General features: G+C 34.7%; 1 protein-coding gene across 1 annotated transcript in view; it reads left to right on the top strand.

The window, feature by feature from the left end:
- Nucleotides 1-25,225, top strand: part of LOC123552147 (natural killer cells antigen CD94-like) — a 71,782-nt gene that overhangs the window by 40,484 nt on the left and 6,073 nt on the right. The window contains exon 5 of the mRNA XM_053541692.1: nt 23,893-23,978. Coding sequence (XP_053397667.1) covers nt 23,893-23,978 — 86 coding nt within the window. The remainder of the gene's footprint in view (nt 1-23,892; nt 23,979-25,225) is intronic.

The following is a 25,225-nucleotide window of genomic DNA, read 5'->3' as shown; positions in this document are numbered from 1 at the left end:
CAAGTTTTCAGAATTATCTACATCCGAATTATATCCTAGTTGCGATAAAGTTATTTCACACCTTTGCATTTCTAATGCCAGTTTTGATAGTTCGTCTGTATCAGATGCTGCTATCTGTGGACCGTATACCAACTTTTCAATATATGTTCTAGCGATCACGTGCGGCCTTCCATAACGTGACAACAAGATGTCACGTGCGCGCCTGTATCCTTCACTGGGTTCCAACAAAACACAATCTTCAATACAACACTTTGCTTCACCGTAACAGTACTGTATTAAATAGCTCAACCTAAGTCTATCATCGGTAATTTTACTTTCGATATTAGTTTCGAAGTTTTAGAATATTCAGTTGGCTTGCCGCTAAATGTCAGTGATTCCGGTTTCGGAAGAGTGAACCCTTCCTGAAGTGTAGATGCAAGTTTCTGGAACGCTATGTCTATTGTAGAAACCTAACCTCGGAGTTCATATTGTTTATAGAATGCGCACTCTTATCCTCATCTTGATTATGCCCGTGATCACGTGCACTGCTACACATATCATTATAATTTATATTCCTTCCGGTAGAAGACGTACTTGCTGTCGTATGGGTTTTAGGCAGAAGAATACAATCACTGTCAGTACCTGTCACATTTCCAGTAACGGAAGTTGTTTCACCGGAAGTAGAATGTTGTACTGTTGTCTGAGACTGGACTTCTAAGTTCACTCCATTCTCTTCCTGTACAGCTTGTTGCCATACTGATTCTTCTAATTGCGCTTCTTCAAGTTCAGACTCTTGATCTAGTAATTGTTGTTTCATTTGTAGTTCTACGCGTGCGCGCTCTAATTCTTGCTTTTTAGTTAACATTTTGATTTTATGTTCCGCAACTAAACGTTTAGCTTTCGCGTGAGGACACTGTTGACGACGAACTAACATGGCTGACTGAATAACAGGCGTCATTATTATCATCAGGCGTTTTCTCAGAAGAAATCCACTGTGAAAATCTTTCCCGGAATTCAACAAAGTTCTTATAACAGCTTTCATAGTTCATTTCTAATTTAGATACAACTTCAGACTCTGAGCACACATCCAAACACCGTAAATGAGCAGTTTTAAATTGTTCAAACCGCTCACATATTTTACTGTATAAAGTTTCGACAGTTTCTTCATTGTCGTGCGAGATCATGTGTCGTTCTATTTCATTGTATAATTTCGTTATCTGTGACAACTGGGCTGTGCGCGCACGTTTTGCGCTGTCAAATCCCTCGTGCGTCGGAATGAATTCATTTCCGGTAGCCATCTTCTTCGTTTACACAACATACACCGTAAATCGAGAATTGTTCGGGAACTTAGATACCACAGTAAAAAACGAGTATGCGCTGATTCACTTTACAATTTTATTCTCTAGCGTAGCGTAGCGATTCTCTGAAATTACAAACAATTATACATGTAATAAAAAGTATATTTAAATCACAGGTAAAAATATATATTCAACAATATATTCAAAGCGACAGTTACATTTCTTACGCAAATATCTCTAATTAAATTTCTTAAATACGCTAAATAGTATTTAAGTGCAAATATTTAATAAGCAACCTTTTAAAACAAAACACTCAATTTCAATTCGATAAATCTTACCGATTTTTGATCTTTACCAAGTTTTACATCAAGTTCCTGAATTGAAATATATGTTTGCGCTAACGGAAGCGACGTTCAAAACAATAACAACAGAAAATGATGACGTCGACGTTAATGTTTGGACGTCGCGTAAAAGCACGTTAGAAAAGGCGGTAAAGACGTAAATTCAAATTAGAAATGTAATACGTTTCTAACAATATGAGTATGAACATTTCATCCCTGAAATATATTTTGAAAATTCTCATTATTCGTTGCTTTTCTCACGTGAAGATATAAAGTTTGACCAATTATTTGCACGTTTTATGAACTAAATTAATGTAACTGATCTTTTGTCTAAAAAACGAAATAAAAACGTCTTAAAAGAGAAACAAGTCACACTTTCATAAGTATCTTTTTTTCCAATTTTTCATCCAAAGATAAATTGAGCTCATTGTTTTATCAAGTTGCACTTAAGAAGAATCTTTATGTTTTGTGCAATGAAAATACCCGAGTTTAGTGAAAAAGCAATACAAACTCTTCGGACAAACATGCATATAACCTTTAAAGACCCATCTCCACCTAGTTACGTCATAAATGAAGAAAAGGAAATCTGTTTTCCTGAATGAACGTGATGTATAACCGTTCTTGTAGCAAGTTCGCTGCCTCTTAGAAACTAGGCAGGGCGAATTATTATGTGTCCCACATGTAGTTGGGGGAGACATATTCGGTGCTATCCGTCCCTCTTTCTGTAAGTCTGTCTATCTGTCTGTCTTTCTGTCACAAAGTTTGTCCACGCAAGTCCTTCAACACCACTGGGTGGATTTACACAAAACTTCACAGAAGTGATCATTGCCGAGCCTATTTGTGCATATCGTCGGCACTTTCTTTTTCAATTATCCTCAGCGGAGTTACGGCCTTTGAGTCATCAGAGTTTATGATTATTTAGCTACTTCTCTTATATTATTATTATTATCTACCAAACCTCACAGGAGTGATCTATGCAAAGCACTGGCGGCAATTTCTGGTTCGATGATTTTCAGAGGAGTTATTTCCCTTGATTCAGCAAGATTTATGATGTTTCGACCGCGTCTCTTTTATTATTGGGCGGAATGTAAACAAAATGCATCACGGTTGTTGAAATAATCCAGTCTAAATTGCATTTTGGGTCACTTTGAGCATCCCTTCATACATTCTTAAAGCCACGTTTTTAAAAGTTCAATCACTGGAGAACTGTACGTACAGATATGTCAAGGCCTTCTATTTCAGGTCATTTCTAGTAACAGTTCATGCCGCACTTACATGTCGTATACATATTTCTGAAGTTGCAGCATCATTTGCAGTAATCGCGGATGGGCTGCTAAGTGATGTTTATAAACTAATAGTCTACTTTAACCGGCCTCCCGTAAACATATTGATAAAATTTGTTACAAGCGAATTGGATTACCAAAATTCCCGCAGCCTTCCTGAGTAAATGTTAAAGTTTTAGATGCACTGGTTATATGTCTCCTATTCTGCATGATGCATGACCCCGTCCCTTGTTTGCTACAATCACATTTAGAACTAAGAACTGGCCTGCTTTTGTTAGACAAAATACGTTAGCACTGAGCGACATGTTAGAGTGATTTTCGACATTCAAAATGATAAAGACTAGAAAATAAATGCTCACGTATTCCTACATTACTGTGACAATGTCTGAACTAAATTTTAAGTCTGATATTTTGCTCGTCAACTGTATTTGTGCAACGTCAAAGGAGGTCTGTGAGCTGAGAACTGGTGCAGCGATTTTACCCAGAAGCTCAGGCTTTTGAATGATCCCTTGCAAAAATTAAGGGCTAATTGTAAGGCTGAAATCGACAAAATGTAGGGTTTTAGAGACGATTTTTGATTTAAAAAAGGGGGACTTAATTGACATAAGTGTTACCTGGAGAGGGGTAGAAAAGATTTAACTTATTATACTATTGAAACCACTCGAATATTTTTGCAAATTTCGTTTGTAACTTTAGGCCCCTGTGAAGTCTAAAAACCTGATTGGAGTGACCTGGCATGACATACTTTGCAGGCAGTACTTGTAAAGTATTTTAGTTGCATTTATTTTCTCAGGGGATACGACATAAGCCTTTCTGAATTGAAAAATAAAAACAATATCATTTTTTTCCCACAAATATTTAGTACATGGAAATTACACAATGGATTTAATATCGGTCATCAGAAAAAAACCGTTCAATCACTTGACGTCAGAATTTTGCAGTGGGCCGCTAGCTAGCTTGGAACGATAAAAAAGAGGTACATTTTTATTATATGCAACCAAAAAAGGTGTATGTTTTTTAATATGGATGTACATCACCCACGTTATTAAATCATTTAATATCAGTTTCTCTTGGCGCTCAGCATTAAGAGGATAGTGCTAGGACTGGTCAGCCCGGTGTCAGTATAATGTGAATGGGTGGGGTATCATGCCACGTGTCTATGGCGTGATATTCCAGTGAGGCAGCACTTAAAGTTGGGCATTGTGCTCACTGCTACAAGTAGACACCATCGTTTATATGACTGAAAAATTGTTGAAAAAGACGTTAAACGAACACACACTCTCTTTGCTAAAAGCAAAGTTAGTTTTCCGTTCAACACGACCATAATTTGCCATTGGTCCATTAAAGACGTCAGTGGACATTATATAAATTAAAATCATTCACAATCTCACAAAGTTGACATATTTTATGTAAATTTATCTCCAAACAAATTAAATGAAAGAACTGTTTCTGTCAAATGAACAGTCTTAAAAAACAAAGGATCACTTCTCAATATGTCAGCTTGCATTTGCGGTATCTAACAAATTCTTACATAAACACTGCTTCTATAGACCGTTTTCCTGACGTGAAATGGAATTACTTGACTGTTGTCAGTTATACTAGAATGCGTCTGCAATGGGACGCTTTTATTCTATGTGTGTTGTTATATAATATGTGTAAATCCTTTTAGTAGTATTCTAAAATAAGGATCACAATCACGGTCAGTATATACTTAACGGCATGAGAACACTTTTTAAAGCAAGATGAAACACAATTTGAAATTTCTATATATATATATATATATATATATATATATATATATATATATATATATATATATATATATATATATATATCGATATTTGGTAAAATTGTATCGTTGGAGGTCCATTTGTCGTCGCTGCCCTTGCATTCGTCACCATTTTGTTTTAACTCCCGTCTCGCGAGATTTTGATGATGCACACGTCATATTTCTGTTGGTATTTCTGAATGGGCTTTGGAGAGAGGTACTGTTCCTTTTATTCTGCCAGCCCATACAAGTCATATATTCTCCATCCAGTGGATGTTTCTTGTTATAGGCCATTCGAACGAATATACAATGCTGAATGCCACAAGCTTATGTGGCAGACCCAAGCGACAATCACCCGTTTAAATATTTGTGAACTGGCTTGTCGTGTCTATGCCAAAGCTTTATCTGTCGAAAACATGCAGTCAGCTTTTTAACGTACAGGTATTTTTTTCCGTTCAATCCTACTACAGTACTAAAGGAGTATTTACTGCCTGCTGAGGTGTACCATGAGGATAACTCAGTTCTGAGCCAGGATAGTCAGTCAACAGTTGAAGTTGGCATGTTCATTAATGCTGAAGAAAGTGTCCTTGAAATACTTGTATCTAGGGAAAAGCAACTGAAAGTCATTAAAACTGAAAGTACCAAGGAAAATTCTGAGTAAGATTGTGGCAGGTAAAGAAATAAACAAAGAGGTCATTGAACAAATTAAACAACATGAAGGGACAATCAAGCAGAAAAAGTCTTCATGTACACGTAAAGTACCAGTAAAAAAAGCCAAAAGAATAAGGTCACCAAGGAAAAGGTTAACTCTAGCCTGTCCTATTCAAAAACTGTAAATGTTGAACTTGATCAACAACATGGGCCATTCCACTTCAACTTTGTCTCTGGGAGTGAGACATATGAAAGTGACATTGATAATGATGATGATGACGTGTGTTGTGTTTGCAACCTTTTCACACCAGCTGCCATTTCTAAAAGTGATACAGTGTTGTTAACTAAATGAGATCAGTGTGATTGCACCAGAAATAAAATGCCTGCAATTGCTGGGTACATCTCATTTACTGTTCACAAGACAGAGTTATCAGGCTAGGTGACAAGCTTTTCTGTCCCCACTGTAAGTCTGGGGAGTACAAATGTTTAAAGTGAAAGAAATACAGTTCAACTGTTCTAGTTTTAACAAAGTTGCATTTTTCAAGGTTCTTGTTAATTTTTATTCTATGACGTTAAACCTAATATGAATAGTTTGGCCTGATTTTTGTGGCACGCGCCTAGTGACGTAATATGGACCATAAAAAATGGCAGATGTTAACTGTCTGTGACATAACAATTTTTCATTTTTTTGTGATTTGTGATTCATGTGTTCAGGAGAAAATTCGTTGTGGATAAAGGGAAAAGGATTTATTGATCAAGAAAGTGGTTTACTTTTATCATCCACTTTCCCTTGTAATAAACGCTTAGGGGGACAAAAATATTCTCTCGAGGACATATATCATATCATGGTATTAAAATTGTCCGCAGTTTTCTATATCCAAAGCATTATCAGACTGATCCGGATTCCAGGTAGAGAACCCAAGGACATTCCAACTGGTAATCAGTTTTCAGGTATATTTAATCTCTTTGTCCGAAAGTCAAATGTAATAATGTTCCGTGTAAAAATGTAAGAAATGATTGCATTATATTGTGTTGATAGGAATTAGAATACATAATATTAGCTATGATGTGCTTTGTAAACGTTTTATAACAACACTTGTATAAAACAACGATTGTAAAATAGAAGCACAAAAAGATATATACATCTGGAAATTATTGCAAGAACAAGAGGGCCACTATGGCCTTAGATCTCTCACCAGAGTTTCCAAGCTCAATTAGGCAATACATAGCGCAGAGAACATTCCAACGCAATTTGCACCAAATTACTTTGAAAACTAGCCTGCTGATTCTGAGAAGAAATGTTTCAAAGTTTTCTATCAAGTCATATAGGAACAATAAGCCCCTACTCAAGCAGCAATGTTTATAGATAATAAATAAAAGATGGATTTGCAAATCTAGTAGACGTTTTCCAAGGAACATATCTATAATGAAAGTATTTGAAATTCTACCAGTGGTTTATGAGAAGGTGTCTTTTGAAGAATTTTCTCTTAACTTAACTCAGGAGGCCATGTTTTTGCCAAATGAAAAAATATGTTCTGATAATTATTTATTTAGGAATGGTGATCAAATCCTCAGGATGACATAATGTTTAGGAGTTAGATTTATAAGAACAGTCTTAGTGGAAGATCGCCCAATGAATACTTGTGTGAAATAACTTTACAAATGGACAGACATTTTCTGACCAGGATATACTTCAAACTCAGCCCGCCCGCTTAGCTCAATAGGGAGAGCGTAGACGGATCACGGGGTCGTGAGTTCGATCCTTGGGCGGGGCGTATGTTCTCCGTGACGATTTGATTGAAGACATTGTGTCTGAGATTATTCTTCCTCCACCTCTGATCCATGCGGGGAAGTTGGCATTTGCTTGCGGAGAACAGGTTTGTAGTGGTACAGAATCCAGGAACACTAGTTAGGTTAACTGCCCGCAGTTATATAACAGAAATACTGTGGAAAAACGGCGTTAAACCCTAAACAGACTTACAAAAAACTTAACACCCCGCAATTTATACATATTGGTGACCCATACCCTCTAGTAGCCATGTTAGAGGGACTCTGCGAATGCCAAACAGTTTTTTAAAAACATGTTCTTGTTATAGTGACGCTTGGATACATAAAAATTTGCCTTTTTATAATTTTGAATGGATTCACACTCCGTGTACATGATAAGATAACTGCAGTAGTGATAGAAGGTAACTTAAAAGCGAAAATAGCAGTTTCTAACATGAAGTTTTTTATAGTCCTAGGGAAAAGTAATCGCTCTCCATAGCGTCCATGATACGTGATAATTTGAAGATTGGTGATAACGGGTCATCCTATGAACATTTATAAAGCATTTAATTGATGCGTTACGGCAATATGACATTTAAAGAATGAATCGTTTAGTTGGTATCAAAATCTCGCACTCATGTTATCTTGCCTTTTCAGTACTCTCGTCTTCTCACATTCATTTCTGTTTCCCTGTTGATACACTAAGATCTTATTAGATTTCAAAGTATTACTTAATATGAATCTTGGAACTATGTAATTCTTTAGCTATTCCAGAACATTGATTGACGTTTTCAAAGTGGTCGTTTAATGCAGCCGTAAAAAGGATAAAATAGAAGTGTTCTGCTCTGGTTAGCAATCAAATTGTGGCCTTTCAAACTGTGATATAATTTTCTATTGAAGTCATTATATATCACTTTTCTTTGTGAATGCAATAATGCAATAAGATTATCACGTTTCTTTTGTGAATGTAATAATTCAATAAGATTTACAGCTTGCACAGTTGCAAACATTTCAGGTCACTTTAACATTTCATCAATGATTAGAATTGTAGACTGCTTCTGTTTCTGAAACAACTGAACTAAGGAAATCATTCTCCTCTGAATCCTCAAGTTATATCAACTTAGTTTTGCAGTGCTATGCATTGTTCTTAAAATAAAAAAGTAGAAAACCAAAGATCGCCTAACACGACATAAACGAAAATGTTGCAGGCTCTGTTTGGTTGAGCCTGTTCATGGACGGTTGTGGAAATGCAAGCTACCGTAAACACACAGATGGATTGAAAAGCATGGCAATCACATGTGTAGAGGCAAGAACATGACCAGTAAAAATATATTTGTCAGTATTTTAATTAGTAATAGTCTTTCGGGTGTGACTTTTGATGTAATAACCACACATTTTGACTTCCATCTTTGCATATATATAATATTTGTGCCTTTTACATATTCAAGAAAATAACGGCATTAGTAGAAAAGTGTTTCGTCTGCAACCTTAAAGCTTTTTATTCTAATTAAAACGGTTTTATTTTATAAATATAGGACTACATTTTCCAAATCTATAAAATTTTAAGTGCGGATGTGTAATCATACATATAAAAGCCTGGTCGCAGTTAAGACTGTCAGTGCTGATATAATAAACATAAGGGCCCATCTCAGGACAATCACGTCCTAAAATAAATTATCAGTAATCAACATGTGAATCTTATGCAACGTACTCTAGGTTTTGTGGGGGGGGGGGGGGGGGGGGGGGGGGGGGGGGGGGGGGGGGCGATTTTGGTAAAACAAACGAAATCTAGTTAAAATGTTTACAGTAAGATTGAATTAATCTTTTCGCCAAAAGTATTTATGAATACATGGTACCGTAATGCATCATATTTGCTAAGATTAGAATAATGATTAAAAGTACAATGCTTATTTATCATGCTTGAAAGTTACCTATTTAAGTCTACTACATGGAAATATAACTACTTAAGCAGCTGTACATTCATAGCAGCGGGCCATGACGACGTATCTCATAAAGATATATATTATTTGCTTTTCGTCTTATTGTAAACTTATTAATAACGTTTATAGTAAACGGAGCTTAATGCAAAACAATTCGTCTTGATATTAATTGTCAAGATATTATATCGTTCATACTGAATATCGCTATAGTAATTATATTATCGTAAAACATAATATATTACGCAGTATGTTATATTATGTAGTATAATTGAGCCGCACCATGGAAAAACCAACATAGTGCATTTGCGACCAGCATGGATCCAGACCATACTACGCATCCACGCAGTCTCGTCAGGATCCATGCTGTCCGCTTTCAAAGCATATTGCAATTAGAGAAACCATTAACGTACAGTATAATTCTTACCATACTGCGCGGATGCGCAGGCTGGTATGCACCAATGCTGGTCGTAAACGCACTATGTTAGTAATCTGACTAAAGTACTTGATCTTCTTAACGAAGATCTGAGAATGACCCATTTACATTCGTCTTTTGTATTTATTTCCAATATTGCTATTTTATTTTCGCAAATTTATTTTATTTGAACCAATCAGACGACTTGTTTCAACAAACATTTTGGCTGAACCATCAAAATCTCGTCGAACTTCAAATAGTAAGAAAAATGTGAAGTCAGTCCGGGGCACGAAACCGGGACCCCTCTCTTAAAGGGCAAGTGCCCTACCGAATGAGCTTACCGGCTATTTGATACTTTACGTGACCAAGTCAGTACCCTGACATATGATTCCTCTCAAAACACGAGTGTGTAGTCGCGATGGGGCCGTCATAAGAATTGTAAATATGTAAAACCCAGGCTAAATATAGATTTGTTTGAACTTGCAAAATGTTGTTAGTAAGCCTTCTGGCTTGCTAGTGGAAGGGTCGTCAGAACGAGGCTATCAATGGCACGTCTTCAGATCCCAAGCGTAGCAAAATAGGAGATGTACTATAGTCAGATTGACTATGTTGGTTTTCTCATAGTGCTTCTAACATGCTAAACGCATTTAAAGGTACTATGCTAGCACTTAGAGTTTTTAAGGTATATCAATTAAAGGCAAGCCGTATTGTTTTAACTCTTATTCATTTTGTCACACGAATGCTTGCCATTGTAGTTAGCAATATGTAAAAAAATCAAAACGGAAGCACAAAATAATGTGACAAATTGTCAAAAATGACACACAGGCACTCACGTTACTTTGCCTGTTTTACCATTAGTGTGGCAGCAGACTTGTTAAGTGCCGAATGAGAAATATGAAGATCAATTACAAAAGTTACTTCTGAATGTTAATGCGTTCGTATATTTCGACATAGTGACTTACATATTTGCCATGATGTCAAAGTTTCGCAATTGCCATGAAGAGAAACATGATTAGATTTCTTTAGAGCAGGTGGAGATTATAGCCTCTATTGTGAAGTATTTGCTATGATTTACACGTGTGACCTGTAAGGACACGCCTATTGACCAAGTGACACCCAGATGACGACAAATTGCTGTCGATAATATAGTAATTATCTTTGTTTTAATATAGTTACGTAGCTGTCTTTATGTCAGATGAGCGGTTTTCAATATTGATTTAGATAACACAAATTTCTGACAAAGTTTCTAGAAAGTCGAGTAAAATATGGTCTTTGGAGTGCTTTAATAATTTTATATGGGTCAACTTGGTAAACTAATTTTGGACAAAGGACGAAGTTTTCTAAGTTGACCTAAACGTTATAAAATAAACGAGTAACTTTGAGGATTGAAGGTGTCAGCTTTCTTCGCTATTAAAATAACACTTCCTCTTCAATTCATTAAGAAAATGATTTTGTTGACACAATTAATGTGTTTTGAAATGATACAGAAACTTGCGAGTAACAGCGTGAATAATATTTCGTGTGTTATATGGACGGTGACAAATGATACAAAAGTGGTTTGTTCAACATTAGGTAAAAGTTATCATGAATATTTGAAAGAAGTCACCAACACGATTTTATCCACATTCCTTTCCTTTAACCCACTCACGATCTTTGATATATGTTAATACTGGATCTTTTCACACTATAATGTATATTTATGAGTGGCCTGCTATGTGGACCTGGCTTTGCTCATTGCTTCCAGTAGGTCTGCTCCTATTGTTTATTTGAATAGAGATGTTTCTATTTGTTTATAGTCTAACATTTTTACGGTACTACTGTTACATGTTTTAATTGATCTTATTACCAGATACCTTTCTCTTAAGGCCTATTGCCAATATGGAGTTTGATGAGCGCTATTACACCAAAACGTCAGGACAACAAATAAGTGATTCGATACCACACATAAGGTATCTGTGTATTTGCGCTCTTATTTGTCGTAACAGCGTACTTATTTGCCGTTCTGACTTGCCAACGTGTTGGCGCTATTGAAACAGACTAAAACGCAAGAACGAAATGGCAGTAATTAGCAATTCTATTTTGGGTATATTTCATATTCATTGATGTCTTTCTTGTATTTCAACTGACGTATTACGTAACCAGACACTATTTATACTGTAGTGTATACACGTTTTTGAGAGCTATCATGCACATCTTTGATTGACGATAGAAAACGCTCTGTAGCGATATGAAATTTTAGAGAAAATGATGTTTAAAATTGTTGATTTTAATTTATATTTGTATTTCTATCTATTTGGATTAAACGCAGCAGGTAAGAAATATACATATATTAGCAAAATGTTAACCTTTTTTGTATTTTTTCTGCAGTAGTCTTAGGAAAAAAACGAATAAAGAAATAACACCAATTTGAAAGATGTAGCAATGATTTTACTGTATAATACAAAAATGGTAATTCCCATTACAAATGTCTCGTTACTGTTTCTCCTGCTAACCCCTTTCCACTATATAAGGAATTTAGTTTTCTTTATTATAGTTTATATATACTTAGTTTTATCAACTATTAGAAACATCAATTCAGCGGTTACAGAAGACTCCCTGGAAGCAAAAGAGAGTTTGAGATTTCAACCTTCGCCTTCCCCTTCAACGTCTGTCATATATTTTTGGGGTAAAACGTCACGGATATGCGTGTATTTTATTTTTATCAGACGTTGCTACTAATAGTTAGAGTGCTTAGAGCTCAAAATTGGCCGAATCGTTCAGATAATTCTACAAGCAAACCGCTTTGTATGATTATAGTTTGACATATTGCCTTTAATATTTGATCGAGACCCCAACCTCAAAATCAATATGGCGGACAAAATTCAAGATGGCCGCCGCATGGCTACCAAGCTTTATGACAATTGCATAAATTTTGTTAAAAGTGTGTTAAAATATGGTAAGTAAGGTTATTTCTTATTTCTTTATTGATTTGTATTGCAGACATGTTCGACTATTTACCCAAATAAGGTTTTTGCGGGAAATATCAATTTTTGCTTAAAAAATATGCGCATTTATAATTGTAAAATGGGCGGAAAATTGTCTTTGTTTTTTTATCAACACATTGAATCTATTTTTTCCAGAAGATTAAGCACCCAAGTATTACCAAAAATTTTTTATAGTCTAATTTAATTATGTTTTAATGGTTTTACCTTAAATACAAACTTTTTTGGCATTATTATTGAATAAAGGCCAGGCTAGGCGGGTGGGGTAAATTGACCCTCTGTAAATTCATTCAACATGTACATTACTTGTATATCATTTTAAACATAATACGAATGAATTTGTGATTATGTGAACTGCATTATATGACAGTATTTCTTAAACACATTATTTAAGAAAAAATCAATATGTAGCATACTTTACTCAAGTTACGTTACCTTTTCATTAAACTTGTTTTATTATTTCAAATTATTTGAAAGATTTTAAATTTAGGCAGATTTTAAATATAAATCACTATGAATTTTGCTGCAAAACATGAAAAAGAAACTTTTTTATAGCATAATCATATTTCTTTTTTATTCGTTTAGTTTGAGGAAAGACTATATGCAACTTATTTTACATATTTTACGTTACCATTTCACTACACTTATTCTACTGTATCATTATATTTATAAGATATTTCAAAAATAAGTTACTGTGCATTTAGTTAAAATTAATGCTGTAGGTATGAAATATACAAACGTACTTGTCAAGTATTGCTGTTTTTCTTATCTAACAACACTTTTAAATACGTTACCTTTATATCTGGTTTTATTTTGAAAACATATTTGGGAAAAATACTGATTTACTGATATCAATATACTGAGGAATGACAAATAGTGAGACGACATTTATAATTCGCCAGCCTGAATGCAAACGTTTCTAATAATCATATAATTATGTACAAAGGGTGATCCAAAATTGCATGGCCTTTTTTCATAAAATTTTATTTAGAAATATACCATACTGAAAATTGTTAAATATATACTTTTACTTTTTATCTATTGTCTGCATGAGAATAGAATTTAAAAGTTCCGTCAAATTAAATTTTCTTGCAAGAGTAACAAGTAAAATATTAGGTGGGGCAACCATAAACGGTGTAGTTCCAATGGAATTCAAACACACAAATATATTAAGTATCTGCTGGGGCACATTTGTGTAAGTAAGTCCACTGACTGGTTATGTTATACATACAGAATTTCTACATTATATCGTTGTCTTCACAGAAATTGTATAACGATACATACTTTTGTACAAAACCTTTCAAAACTTTAAAAAATAAGATGTCAAAAACACATAACATGGCAGAAATTAAAATGGCACTAAGACACTTTTTCCTGTGTTTCCAAGCGTTACCTATTTCTGATGTAAATATTAGGTACACACGCTTTAAATTTTGTAAATAAATGAAATAAATTTTAAAAGAGAGATTTTCGTATATTTTTTCGTTTTGGAGTTATGACGAATGTCAACATAATTCTTTGTCAAAATATATGTCAAGCACACATCACTATCATTAATCATGTCATGATATCAGAAATTATATAGTCATTCATGCATTAAATTTTAATAAAACATATTATGTAAAGAATCATATAATTATGTCATGGTCCAAATTGGAAGAGCAGAAATATCTGTATGTCAATTATTTATTCTAATCGTCCAGAACACAAAGACTATTGACAATTTCAAAGAAATCTTACCAAAACCTTAAGCATAATGATACGTACTGTGCTTCAATATCAATGCCATAGGTGAGAACACTATACCTTAATAACCCTAATACATTGGCAAAAGTACTTTTCAAAACTTACTACTGAATATCTTTTTGGTTTAAACTGTCATCAAATTCCATTAATCTTTCAAGAAGTAAAAGAAATCATGGTGCCAGAAATATATATTTGCTTGATAAAATAAAATACCGAAGATAAATGCATTATTTTGAAACATCTAATAAAGTCTATAAGAGTAACCGAGGCCCGGATACAGGGCCAGACCGAGGGGGCCCGTGCCGCACGCTACCCCCAGGTTTCTAACAAGTTACCTATAATACACATCAAAGTTGCACCTGACTGTTTTGGCAAAGAAATAATATTTCTCACAATTAAGACCCAATTTAGACCCAAAATATGATTCAGAGGCCATCATTTAATACCAATATTTCAACATTTTCCAGGGGAAGAGCCTCTTTACTCCCTTAAAGTGATGGAACACCCCCAACAGTACCGCAAAATTTAGACAAAAAATGCACCAGAGGCTGTCATTTCATACCTGTATTTCAAATATTTCCATGGGGAGCCCCCTGAACCGGCTAAAATGAGGAGGCTACTCTATCCTAGGAGAGATCCCTCTGACCCCACTCTCTCTACAAGGGATGTGGGTCTAAATCCCACGCCTAAACCATCTCGGCGCTAAGCATATCGCCGATGACGACTTTATACTTAACTGGCCCCCCCCCCCCACCCCTCACCCCCTGCACGCACACACCGCATACTGTATACCGCAATATTTTTGCATCCGTGACACGGCACTGTTGTTTTGATAGTTGATAAAACCTAGCTAAAAGAGGAAGCGTAGATCAAAGGACCAGAAAAACAACGCTGCATGAGAATGCATTCAAAACTGACACAACATGATAATGGTTTAAGAAATTTGGTCCACATATCAACATGCCTTTTCTCTGTAAACCAGCTTTGATATTCAGTCTTAGTGAATATTATGTTTACATTGTGTTTAATATTGTCATTATATAAAGAAATGGAAAACAGTGGAACAATATTATATTTACATGTAAAATTGGGAGAATATATAAATGATCATTTTCAATGCATTTCTTGAACTTAAAGGGCTATTGCCAATATCTTGTTGATTTGCATTGTGATACACATTTCGTAATGTAGGAGTTCATAATATGTCACATTAACTAAAAAGCCAAAATGCAACCAGCTTGGTTCTTTGTGTGAACGGGAAATTTTCTTTCCGTCTCTTTTTCTTCATTTGAGGACTTGTTTCACTTTTGACGACAGTGGATTATGAAAATATACCAATTGAATAACCAGTTCTTATTGGTCACTTTTCAATAAGCTAATTTCCTATTAATTATGTGTTTCGTTGCCAGCTGCAAATTTGTAGTTAAAGGAGAAGCTGGAAGTCAATCACTTTGAATTGTTTAGAGTTGGAGATAGTTTTAACTGTAAAATTTAATAATTATACCATCTCACCAATTCAAACTGGCATAAAATATCAACGAAATCAATGGATGTTCAGTTAGTAAAACATCTGACGGAGAATCTTGGCAGCCATTTTGAATTTGGAAAACTGTCAGTCAAGCTATATCTAGTGTTCAAGTGAAATAAGGGCTCTATATCTCATGTTTATGAACTTTATTCAATAAGATTTTCAATGAAATATGAAATGTGGGCAAAATATTTTAGATATTTTGAAAATCTAAATTTTTGGCCAAATTATGTCGGCCATCTTGAATTGTATCGGCCATTTTTAATATAGGCTTTCAAAATCTTAAATTTTCAAAATGTAGATATAAATATTTCATTATCAAAACCCATTCTGCTTACTGCCAACATAAAATATTACTTAATAATCATTTTAATGAAGTCTAAGAAAATTGGCGGCCATCTTGGCGGCCATTTTGAATTTCAGACGCCATGTTGATTTTGACGCTGGGGTCTCGATCAATAATTTAGCGTATGGTTTCAAACAATCAACATGCAAAGTGATTTGCTTGTAGAATAATCTGAACGATTTTTTGTATTATCACTCTAACTATAAAGTTTTACTTGTAATATCAAATAAGCTTAAGACTTCTCTTTATTACTATGTGAAATAAAAAGCTTAGTTTCAGGATTTCTGCTCATTAAGTTATTCGATTATCCATATGTATAATTAGACTAAATTTGATGCGAAACACTATCGATAAGTATAAGAATAATGAAGTTTTGTATGGCTAATGATTTTAACTGAATACATTGAATTGAACCTGGAAGTATGAAGTTATCAACTGATTTTGAGGAACTTTGAGATTTTGTTCAAACTTTAACCTACGGCATTTTTGTGTCCCCAGGCGGTATCGATTATACAAGGTGGGCCTTTTTGTCGTATGAAGTGAAGTTTTGAACGTCCGAAGATGTGATATCACGAAAGTCAAAACTTCAGTCTTTTTACATCTACCCTGTCTACATACTCGGCGTCAAAGACTGAAATCTGGATGGAGGCACATGGCATGACAGTCATTTTACTTGGAAAACGATTAATAACGCGCGACTATCATTTGGTGGAACATTTTGTTTTCACTTCCAAATAAAATTAATCCGTTTCTGTTGGACACTTCCTGGATCTGCACATGCTTTACTTATGAAATAGTATACTCAAACAATTACGTGTATATGCCCACATGTTATTTTGTGCGACAATTTTCGTCTCCACCTAACATTTCTTGACTGTTTCGCTAAACAATTGGTGACTTGGCACCATCATATTGTGCTGTCTGAGAGTTTGGCATCATACAGAGTCATACAGATGCCAAAACGTATGATATCACGAGAGTATCTTACATTTGTTTCAAGTCGCTTGTTAAATGTTTTCATAAATTGTGTATATGTTATCAACATACTCTCTTATAAGGTTAGATTTTCATCAGGTACATTGTTTATGAGAGTCTACAAGTAAAACGCGTCTTTTAAGGAATTCGATATACAAAGTAGCAATTCAAAGTGAAAAAAACCTTTAAGAAAAACTATGAAATACTAGTCAACAGCATGACGGATGAATCTGTCCTTTATATTTTATGGTCATGCCTTTTGTGTTTGCTTTATCGCATATATTTAACTTAACTTCAAAGTATATCGAGAAATGCATTTGTAATAGTTGGTGTCCCATGTTTTTGTTTTAAAAAATACTAACTGTTTTATCTTTCAAGAACACCATCAACAATAGAATACGTTGATATGATTATTAGCTCGACTTTTCGAAGAAAAAGTAGAGCTATTGCACTCGCCCCGGTGTTGGCGTCGGCGTCGGCGTCGGCGTTGGTTTAAGTTTTTGATAAAGTCAAATATCTCTGTTACTATCAAAGCTACTGACTTGAAACTTAAAATGGTTATTTACTATCAAAGTCTACACCGGGAGAAACAATTCCCATAACTCTGATTTGAATTTCGACAGAATTATGTTCCTTTTTAACTTAGAATATTTTGTTATTTTTTTTGATAAAGTCAGATATCTCTGACTTGAAACTCAAAATGGTTATTTACTATCAAAATTTACACCAGGAGATACAATTCCCATAACTCTGATTTGAATTTTACAGAGGTATGTCCCTTTCTAACTTGGAATGTTTTTAATGGCAAAGCTCTAATTCAGTCAAGCACTGAAAAAAAACGAGCGAGTTGTCTTACGGACAGCTCTTGCCATTTTTATTTCCTCTCATGTATGATTTACAATTGCATTGAATACTGACATCATATTACATAAAACCTAAATGTTCGGAGCAACACCAACGAGTTTTTACATTGTTCACATTGTTTCGTTTTTTATTTATTTTTTGTTGTTGTTGTTTTTTATCGTAATCGCACTAATATCCATGCGATGATGATATTAATTGAAATGTTTTTATTAAATTTTCTTTTTTAAAACCTTTTATAAAAGTCCTGCCATATCAAAATGCACGAAAAAAAAACGATCATAATTACGGATAAATTGAATGGGCGGATTAAAAGAAGTAAGGTTCATTCTATATTTTGAAATCTCAAGGAATTTTAATCAAACTTCAACTTCATACGTTAACTTCGCAAGAGACGTTGCAGGGGAAGGCGAAGGTTGAAATCTCAAACTCTCTACTGACACAGCCAGAGCCACATATCGCAATGCAGGACAGCAAATGTAGAATTTGAAGATTTAGTACTTACTTGAATTTATATCAAACTTCAGGAGAGGCTTAAAGCAAAGGGAATGTGGCTAAAGCGTGTGGGGGCTTAGGCGGGTGAGGGAAATCAACACGCCCAACATAACAAAATCAAAGGCCTGAAGGGCATGAGAGTCGGCTAATGATTGATGTATTGGTAGTATAGTCTACCAGATTCAGTTTATTTTTACTTTTTTCCCAACAGAACAGTAATTTTGTTACAATAGATGAAATGGACATTCAATCGATGCCTAGTAAAACTCTGATTGACATTATACAAGTATTTAAACCAAATATATTTCTCTAAAATTGAAGAGTGGTTCGCAAAAATAAAAATGTTGAATGTACAAACTACAATTTGACAGCTGACACTAAGATACTGCCCATGACTATATATATTTTTCCAGTAAACATTTGCCTCCGGCATTACCAAAACAGGCAATTATCGGCTGGTATATATTCGCACATGATAAAATTTGAATATGACAATTTATATATTGAAATTTTATAGCGCGGATTGCCACATACAATTTGTAACGGATGAACGAAAGAACTCTTCAGATATTTTACAGATAACGGGCCTGGCGATAACCGTGTCATACATTAGGTATTGTTCAATCATATCATAAGTGATGTGAATTTAAAGTTTACTTACTTTTGCGTTTAAAGATATGTAAATGTTGCTGAGTGTCAATATATAGTGTCATGAATGTTTACACTGACAGGAAAATTGCGCATTTGAAACTAAGGGAAGTTACTCGGACTAGCTACCAATTTCGGAAAAGAAAACCGATATTAATAAATGCAGTTCTTGTTTTAGTTAAAACCATCATTTATTCTATTTCAGACCTGTTAACCCCTTCAAAACCATGTCAGTAGTCCCCAAGTCCATGCATTTTCAATTATCCATTTTGATGCATGTAGACAGACAGACCTAGACTGGGCTGAAAAATATTTGAGCCGTTTTTACGTAGTCGGTAGCAGGGTGGGTGTAGGGAGGGGTGTTCCCTTGAATTGCAGTCGGATTTTGAAATGGGCATTGTGGCAGGTGGTAAAAGGGCTAATGTATCAAACTGTAACGTGGCAATATGGGGAGGGGGTGGTGGTGGTGGTGGGGGGAGAGGGGGGGGGGAAGAATACCCCCTCCTGCAAGTAGGGTTTGGGGTATCACTACAAGAAAATGTTGAAAATGTACACCCTTGATATAGCCTTTGGTGCGATTTCTAACTGACAATTTTATGTTTCAGTTTCTAAATATAACCTAGATTCTTTTTAGTATTACAATATCAAAAGTATGAATGACTGTCACTTCATATTTTTACTTTCAAGTCATGCCTCAGGACTAGAATATAAGTCTGATATAGATACTATGTATGTGCTATAAAAATAAATTCTAGAATCATTTCTGTTACAATAATATCTATCATGTCTGTTACTTGAATGTTAAAATTTCATAATACAGCTCGAAAAGTAAGAAATTAAATCATTTTTAAAATCAGTAGTAATTAAACAAACCAGTAAGAGCTTCTTCTCCCGATAATTTATCCGCTTACTGACTGCAAAATTCAACCCATGTGTCATTATGAATGGGTGACGGTTTATTTATTTTGCGACCTGAATCGTAAGCAAATTATCCGAACCAGTCAAAATTCTAGAAAGGTTTCGATTTAGAACGAAGTTATAGACGTTTGCATTTTCGCCAATCGCGATTTTGCATCATTTTTATCTGGCCGATCTTCGTAGTGCTTTTTTTTTTTGGTAAACCGATGTCCGTATTTTCAAACGCAAAGTCGTAGAAGCGTTGTTATAAACAGGTCACGTGTGTTCGCCGACAATGTAGTTCATTAGGATTCATCCGCGAAGTCTCGCGAAAGAATTAACGTACTGCAAATATCTTATTCGGGTTATTTAAAATGAAGCTGTCATAATTTAATTTCATCGATGTGGTAAACTCTTTGATAAGAGACATTCCAATGCTTTCAGAGGTACCCGACTCAATAAAATACTAGCAGTATGTTCTGGAACTATATTTTGTCTTTCGCTGGATGTTACACAAGCTTGGTAAGCCTGCGCAATTCATCAAATGCACAGCGCAATAAATTTGTTATTTGCGCAATGATTTTAAAGATTATTTTCTGAAACGGACAGGGTAACAAATGGATAATTTGGCTAATAAGTAAATATGCAGTTTTCATTTGAATTTGTAAACATCATATTTGCTATTTTGTGACAAAAGGGCATAAAATTAGTCACCATAATCATATGCGCAAATGTATTACCAAATCCCGCAGAATCGTTCTGCGAGTTTATGCTTATTGAGTTACCGCGGAAGAAAATAAGTGGCTTAATTCGAGTATTGCACAATTACACTTCATAAATTTGAAAGATTATATCGTATATTGGTCATAGCAAATGTGATTGACATAACTGAACTTAATCCGATCAATGAACTCTTTGAAATTAAAGACAATCTAATGGAACTACATCAATTCGCTCTGTTGTGAGGCCATTTAATGTGATTGAGAAATCGGGTGATAGCAAGGACTCGTCAAACGCTTTCAGCGTTTAGCCGAATCAAAAAAAATAATAAAGGAGAAAGTCATTGTTTCTGGTCTATCTAGCATTATGCTTTCTGCGACGTCATTCTTTTGTCCCGAGACATCCCACCATCAAGTCAAAACGACAATATCGTAACTTGTACATGATGTAACCGTGATTTTACGTGATGGCCCACCAGCAGGAAGGCCTGCCACATCTGGGCGACAACACGACAGATAAAAATGTCAAGACGACAGCCGACTCTGTCGTACCCACGTGCTGCAGTGTCACCGCGAGGGCCAGAAACTATTATATAATCCACTAGATTTTAGAAGCAGACATTTGCACGATTTCTTTTCGAGCTTCATCACGCCTGGTAAAAACAGAGCTACCCCTTGCTACCTCTTTCAGATATATATGGTAAATCGCTCTGTGAAAGTTTCATCACCTACCATTCCTCGAATTTTGATTTTCGATACAATGCTTGTAAAATACAAAAAATAATATGACACTCACTTTTGTTGACGTTCTTTTACCGCGACATGTACTACCTTGGAATTTGCGACAGAGCGATTTACTATATACCTCTGAAAGTGTTAGCTCTGTCAATCTACCAGTCTCTACGTTTTGTCAGCCAATAACTTCTTTATGTAAATAACGTCGAAGTAATTACCAACACTGCAGTCAAATATGTCTTTATAAAACTATGTTTGCCTGGATTTATCGATAGACCTGTTTAAATTCTATGTATAAATATCATTTAGACGTCGTATTAAACAATATATCATACAACCTGTTCAGGAAAAGCTTTTCCGAGAAAGACCGTAATTACTCAGTCATATGAGATCCCTTGGTTCAACCGCAATATCCGATAACTAATACGAGAGCGGACCAGACTTCACACAGAGACAGAGTTATGTTCATTTTATTTTCGAAATTTCAAAACCAAACTAATCAAAACGACAAAATAAATATTGTAGGCAGAATTGTAAGGTGAGAAAATTTTTTGCAACAAAACAGTTAAATAACATCACCAAAAGTATAGCTATATAACAGCATCATACAGTCTCTGCTACATGGAAGCCTATGTGGCCGAATGGTTAAGGTATCGTACATTGAATCGCTTACCCCTCAGCTATGTTGGTTCGAATCTCGCTCGGGACATTGAATTCTTCATGAGAGGAAGCATTTCAGCTGGCATACGGAATGTTGTTGGTTCTACCCAGGTGCCCGACTATGATGAAATGATCCACGTAGAAGCATATGAGTCTTCCTCCACCGTCAAAAGCTTGAAAGTCACCATATGACCTTTAACGGTGTTGGTGTAACGTTAAACTCAACAAAACATATTTATAGATGGCATTAAGATTTATTTAAATCTTGAAAATGCAACGTTTCAGATGAATAATTCTGTAGCCAATCAAATGTTGACAACAATAATAAAAACAAACTCTTACTTAATATTGAATAAACCTGTAATGTATCTTTTTCACCGTCCACATACCAAGGCAAGATATATTGAAAGGTCTCCGGTCCGGACTTAGATAAAAAAAAAAACTTCTTATAGAAGCAACCGCACAAATTTTTGCACCCTTTCAAAACACGCTATCGAAAAAGAATTGAAAAGAGCAAATATTACTCCAATAGCGAAGATTTACAAAATACAGGTCAAGTTCGAATCCGGATCCTACCTGGTCCAAAATCAGTTTGCCAAGTCAAATGATAGAAAAACCGCAATAAACACTCCAGAGGCCATGTTTTATTCGTTGTTCTGGATTCCGTCAGAATATTTGTGTAATCCAAGTCATATTTGAGACTTGCTCATCCGACATTAAAAACTAGGTTACTAGGTCAAATCTTAGTAAAGATAAGTTGATACATCATTGGCGGATTTACAATGTCTGGGTCAAGTATGAAACTTTTTAAATGTTTTCATAAATAAGGTCACATGGGTAGATCTTTGAAAGAAAAAAGCCCAATTAATTACACTAAAAGCTATATTTTCTACCTCCTTTAAATGTAATTTGACCAGAATGTTAGTTTAAAGGACATTCTTGGCAGTTGCGAAACTGAGTCACCTTTGCATAATTGTAGGCCACTATGTCAAATAAAACAAACACATTAACATCAGAAGTCATTTTTTTTAAATAGATCTTCACACGTCTAGACTAATCACTAAACACAACTGCTGCCTTCCATGATACAGAGTTTCATATTCATGAATGTCAAACTGTCAAGGTCAATGAGCCACTCAGTATCGTCTTTCACAATTTGTCACATTATTGTCATATTATTTTGTGCTTTCGCTTTGTGTTTTCACATACTGTCATATCTAAAGACAAGTATTTGTGAGGCAAAATGAAAAGGAATAAAACTAGTACGGTTTGCGACGATTCCATCTACCTTGAAGGACGTTTGTATGCATGATATCTTAAAATGTATGATAAAATGGTTGCAATATCAAGAAGCATTGTTTCGAATTAAGCTCAGTTTACTATAGACGTTATCAATTACAGATCAACTGGTCTGAAATAAGACAAAAATAAAGAAATAAATATATGATTTTTTTTTTGGATTTAACGTCGCACCGACACATGGTAGGTCATATGACGACTTCCCAGCTTTAATGGTGGAGGAAGACCCCAGGTGTCCTCACATGAAGAATTCAACGCCCCGAGTGAGGCTCGAACCCATATCGATGAGTGGCAAGTGATTAAATATATGAAATACATCATGACTCGTTTCATTAAAAATGTATGGTTACTTTATTAGTAATTTTCCAGATGTCACCATAAACTGAAATATGACAGAAATAATTTGTACTTAAATTTATTATTTGAATTTTTTACATGTTCCGAAAAGATCATCTCGATGTGATTTGAAACATTTTAATTTGCTTTCGTTTGCTTTACAGAAATAAAATCCAAAGATAAATGGTACACGATTTGCGTGTTAATTACTATCTATTTTGTTTTAGGTCCAGTTTGCCCTGACGGATGGTTAAGTAACAAAACCTCGTGTTATTTTTTCAGCACTAACGAGCTTAACTGGGACCAGGCTTTCGTAAGTCTACAATATATACGTACAATTCAATCTTTTTTTCTAAATTAAGAATAAAAGATTTCATTTTGCAAAAGAAACACTTATCTTCCGATGTTGTCATTTTTGCGTAGGTAAATAGAGCAGAAAGATTATTCATAATCAACGAATCATATGGGAAAATTAGACCCATCGATTTTTCGCACGAGTGAAAATATTTTTTATAGCGCAAAGAAGGAGCCCTTTACTTTATTTTAATTTATGGAAAAAGTATTATAGACATTTTAGCTTTGCAAACGTGATAATGTATTATAAATATTTTAGCTTTGCAAATGTGATAATATTCAATGCATTGTCTTTCAGATGAATATTTTATTTTCAAAATGAATTTAAAAGAAAATGGTCATTTTTGCGTACACTTTATATCTGTCTATCTACAGTTAGATACATAGTAAAATATGGATAATTTGCTGAAATTTCTTCTGTTTAACAAGGAATAAACAGAGTCTAATTTGTGCTTGAAGACCATTGCAAACGACTAAGTAATCTATATTCATTTATTTAGCTACTGTTTCATATTAACTTCAGTTTTCTAGGTGAAGAAGAAAATGGTCTTTTTTTAAGCATTTTGAAGATGAGTATAGGTTTTTTATTCGTTATCGAAAAGACTCGAACATTCTCGTATATGTCCGGCAATTGTTGCGGAATTCAATCTCCTTAACGGTAAAGACTGATTTCTTCTCACCCGCTAAACTGCACACATGTACGGATTTATAAAGTACGGGACGCTCCATAATACGATTTTGTTTACAGCTAATAGTCAATTTTAAATAGCTTTAGGATCAAAATTCAAAATTTCAAAAAGAAGAATTTCGAGTTTGCATCGAATTTGGATCTTGCTCAGAGCTCGAAACTGAAATGTTCGGTGTTTTATTCGGAGAAGCATCGAGCATCGAGTCTGTCGAAAATGGAAATTTTAAGGAACTGATTTCTCGCTTGAATTAAATTTCGAGCGTGTAAGAAGAAAAAAGACTTACAGTTTCAAAACGTTATAAATTGAGGTGGCATATTTTGGGCAAGTTAGAAGCAGAAGATTAAAATTCAAATTTTCGAAAGGATGACGTTGAATTTCGTTTACATTGAATTGGCACACACTTGAAAATCGAAATTAAAATCAAAAGAAATCATCGAATTTCGAGACAGAATCGAAATTAGAGCCAGCAAGAAGATCGTAATTCAAATATTTTGAGCTAACATGAACTTCTAGTCAA

The sequence above is a fragment of the Mercenaria mercenaria genome, chromosome 4 (genome assembly GCF_021730395.1).
Source record: "Mercenaria mercenaria strain notata chromosome 4, MADL_Memer_1, whole genome shotgun sequence".
Lineage (NCBI taxonomy): Eukaryota > Metazoa > Mollusca > Bivalvia > Venerida > Veneridae > Mercenaria > Mercenaria mercenaria.
This window is presented reverse-complemented; position numbering and strand designations above follow the sequence as displayed.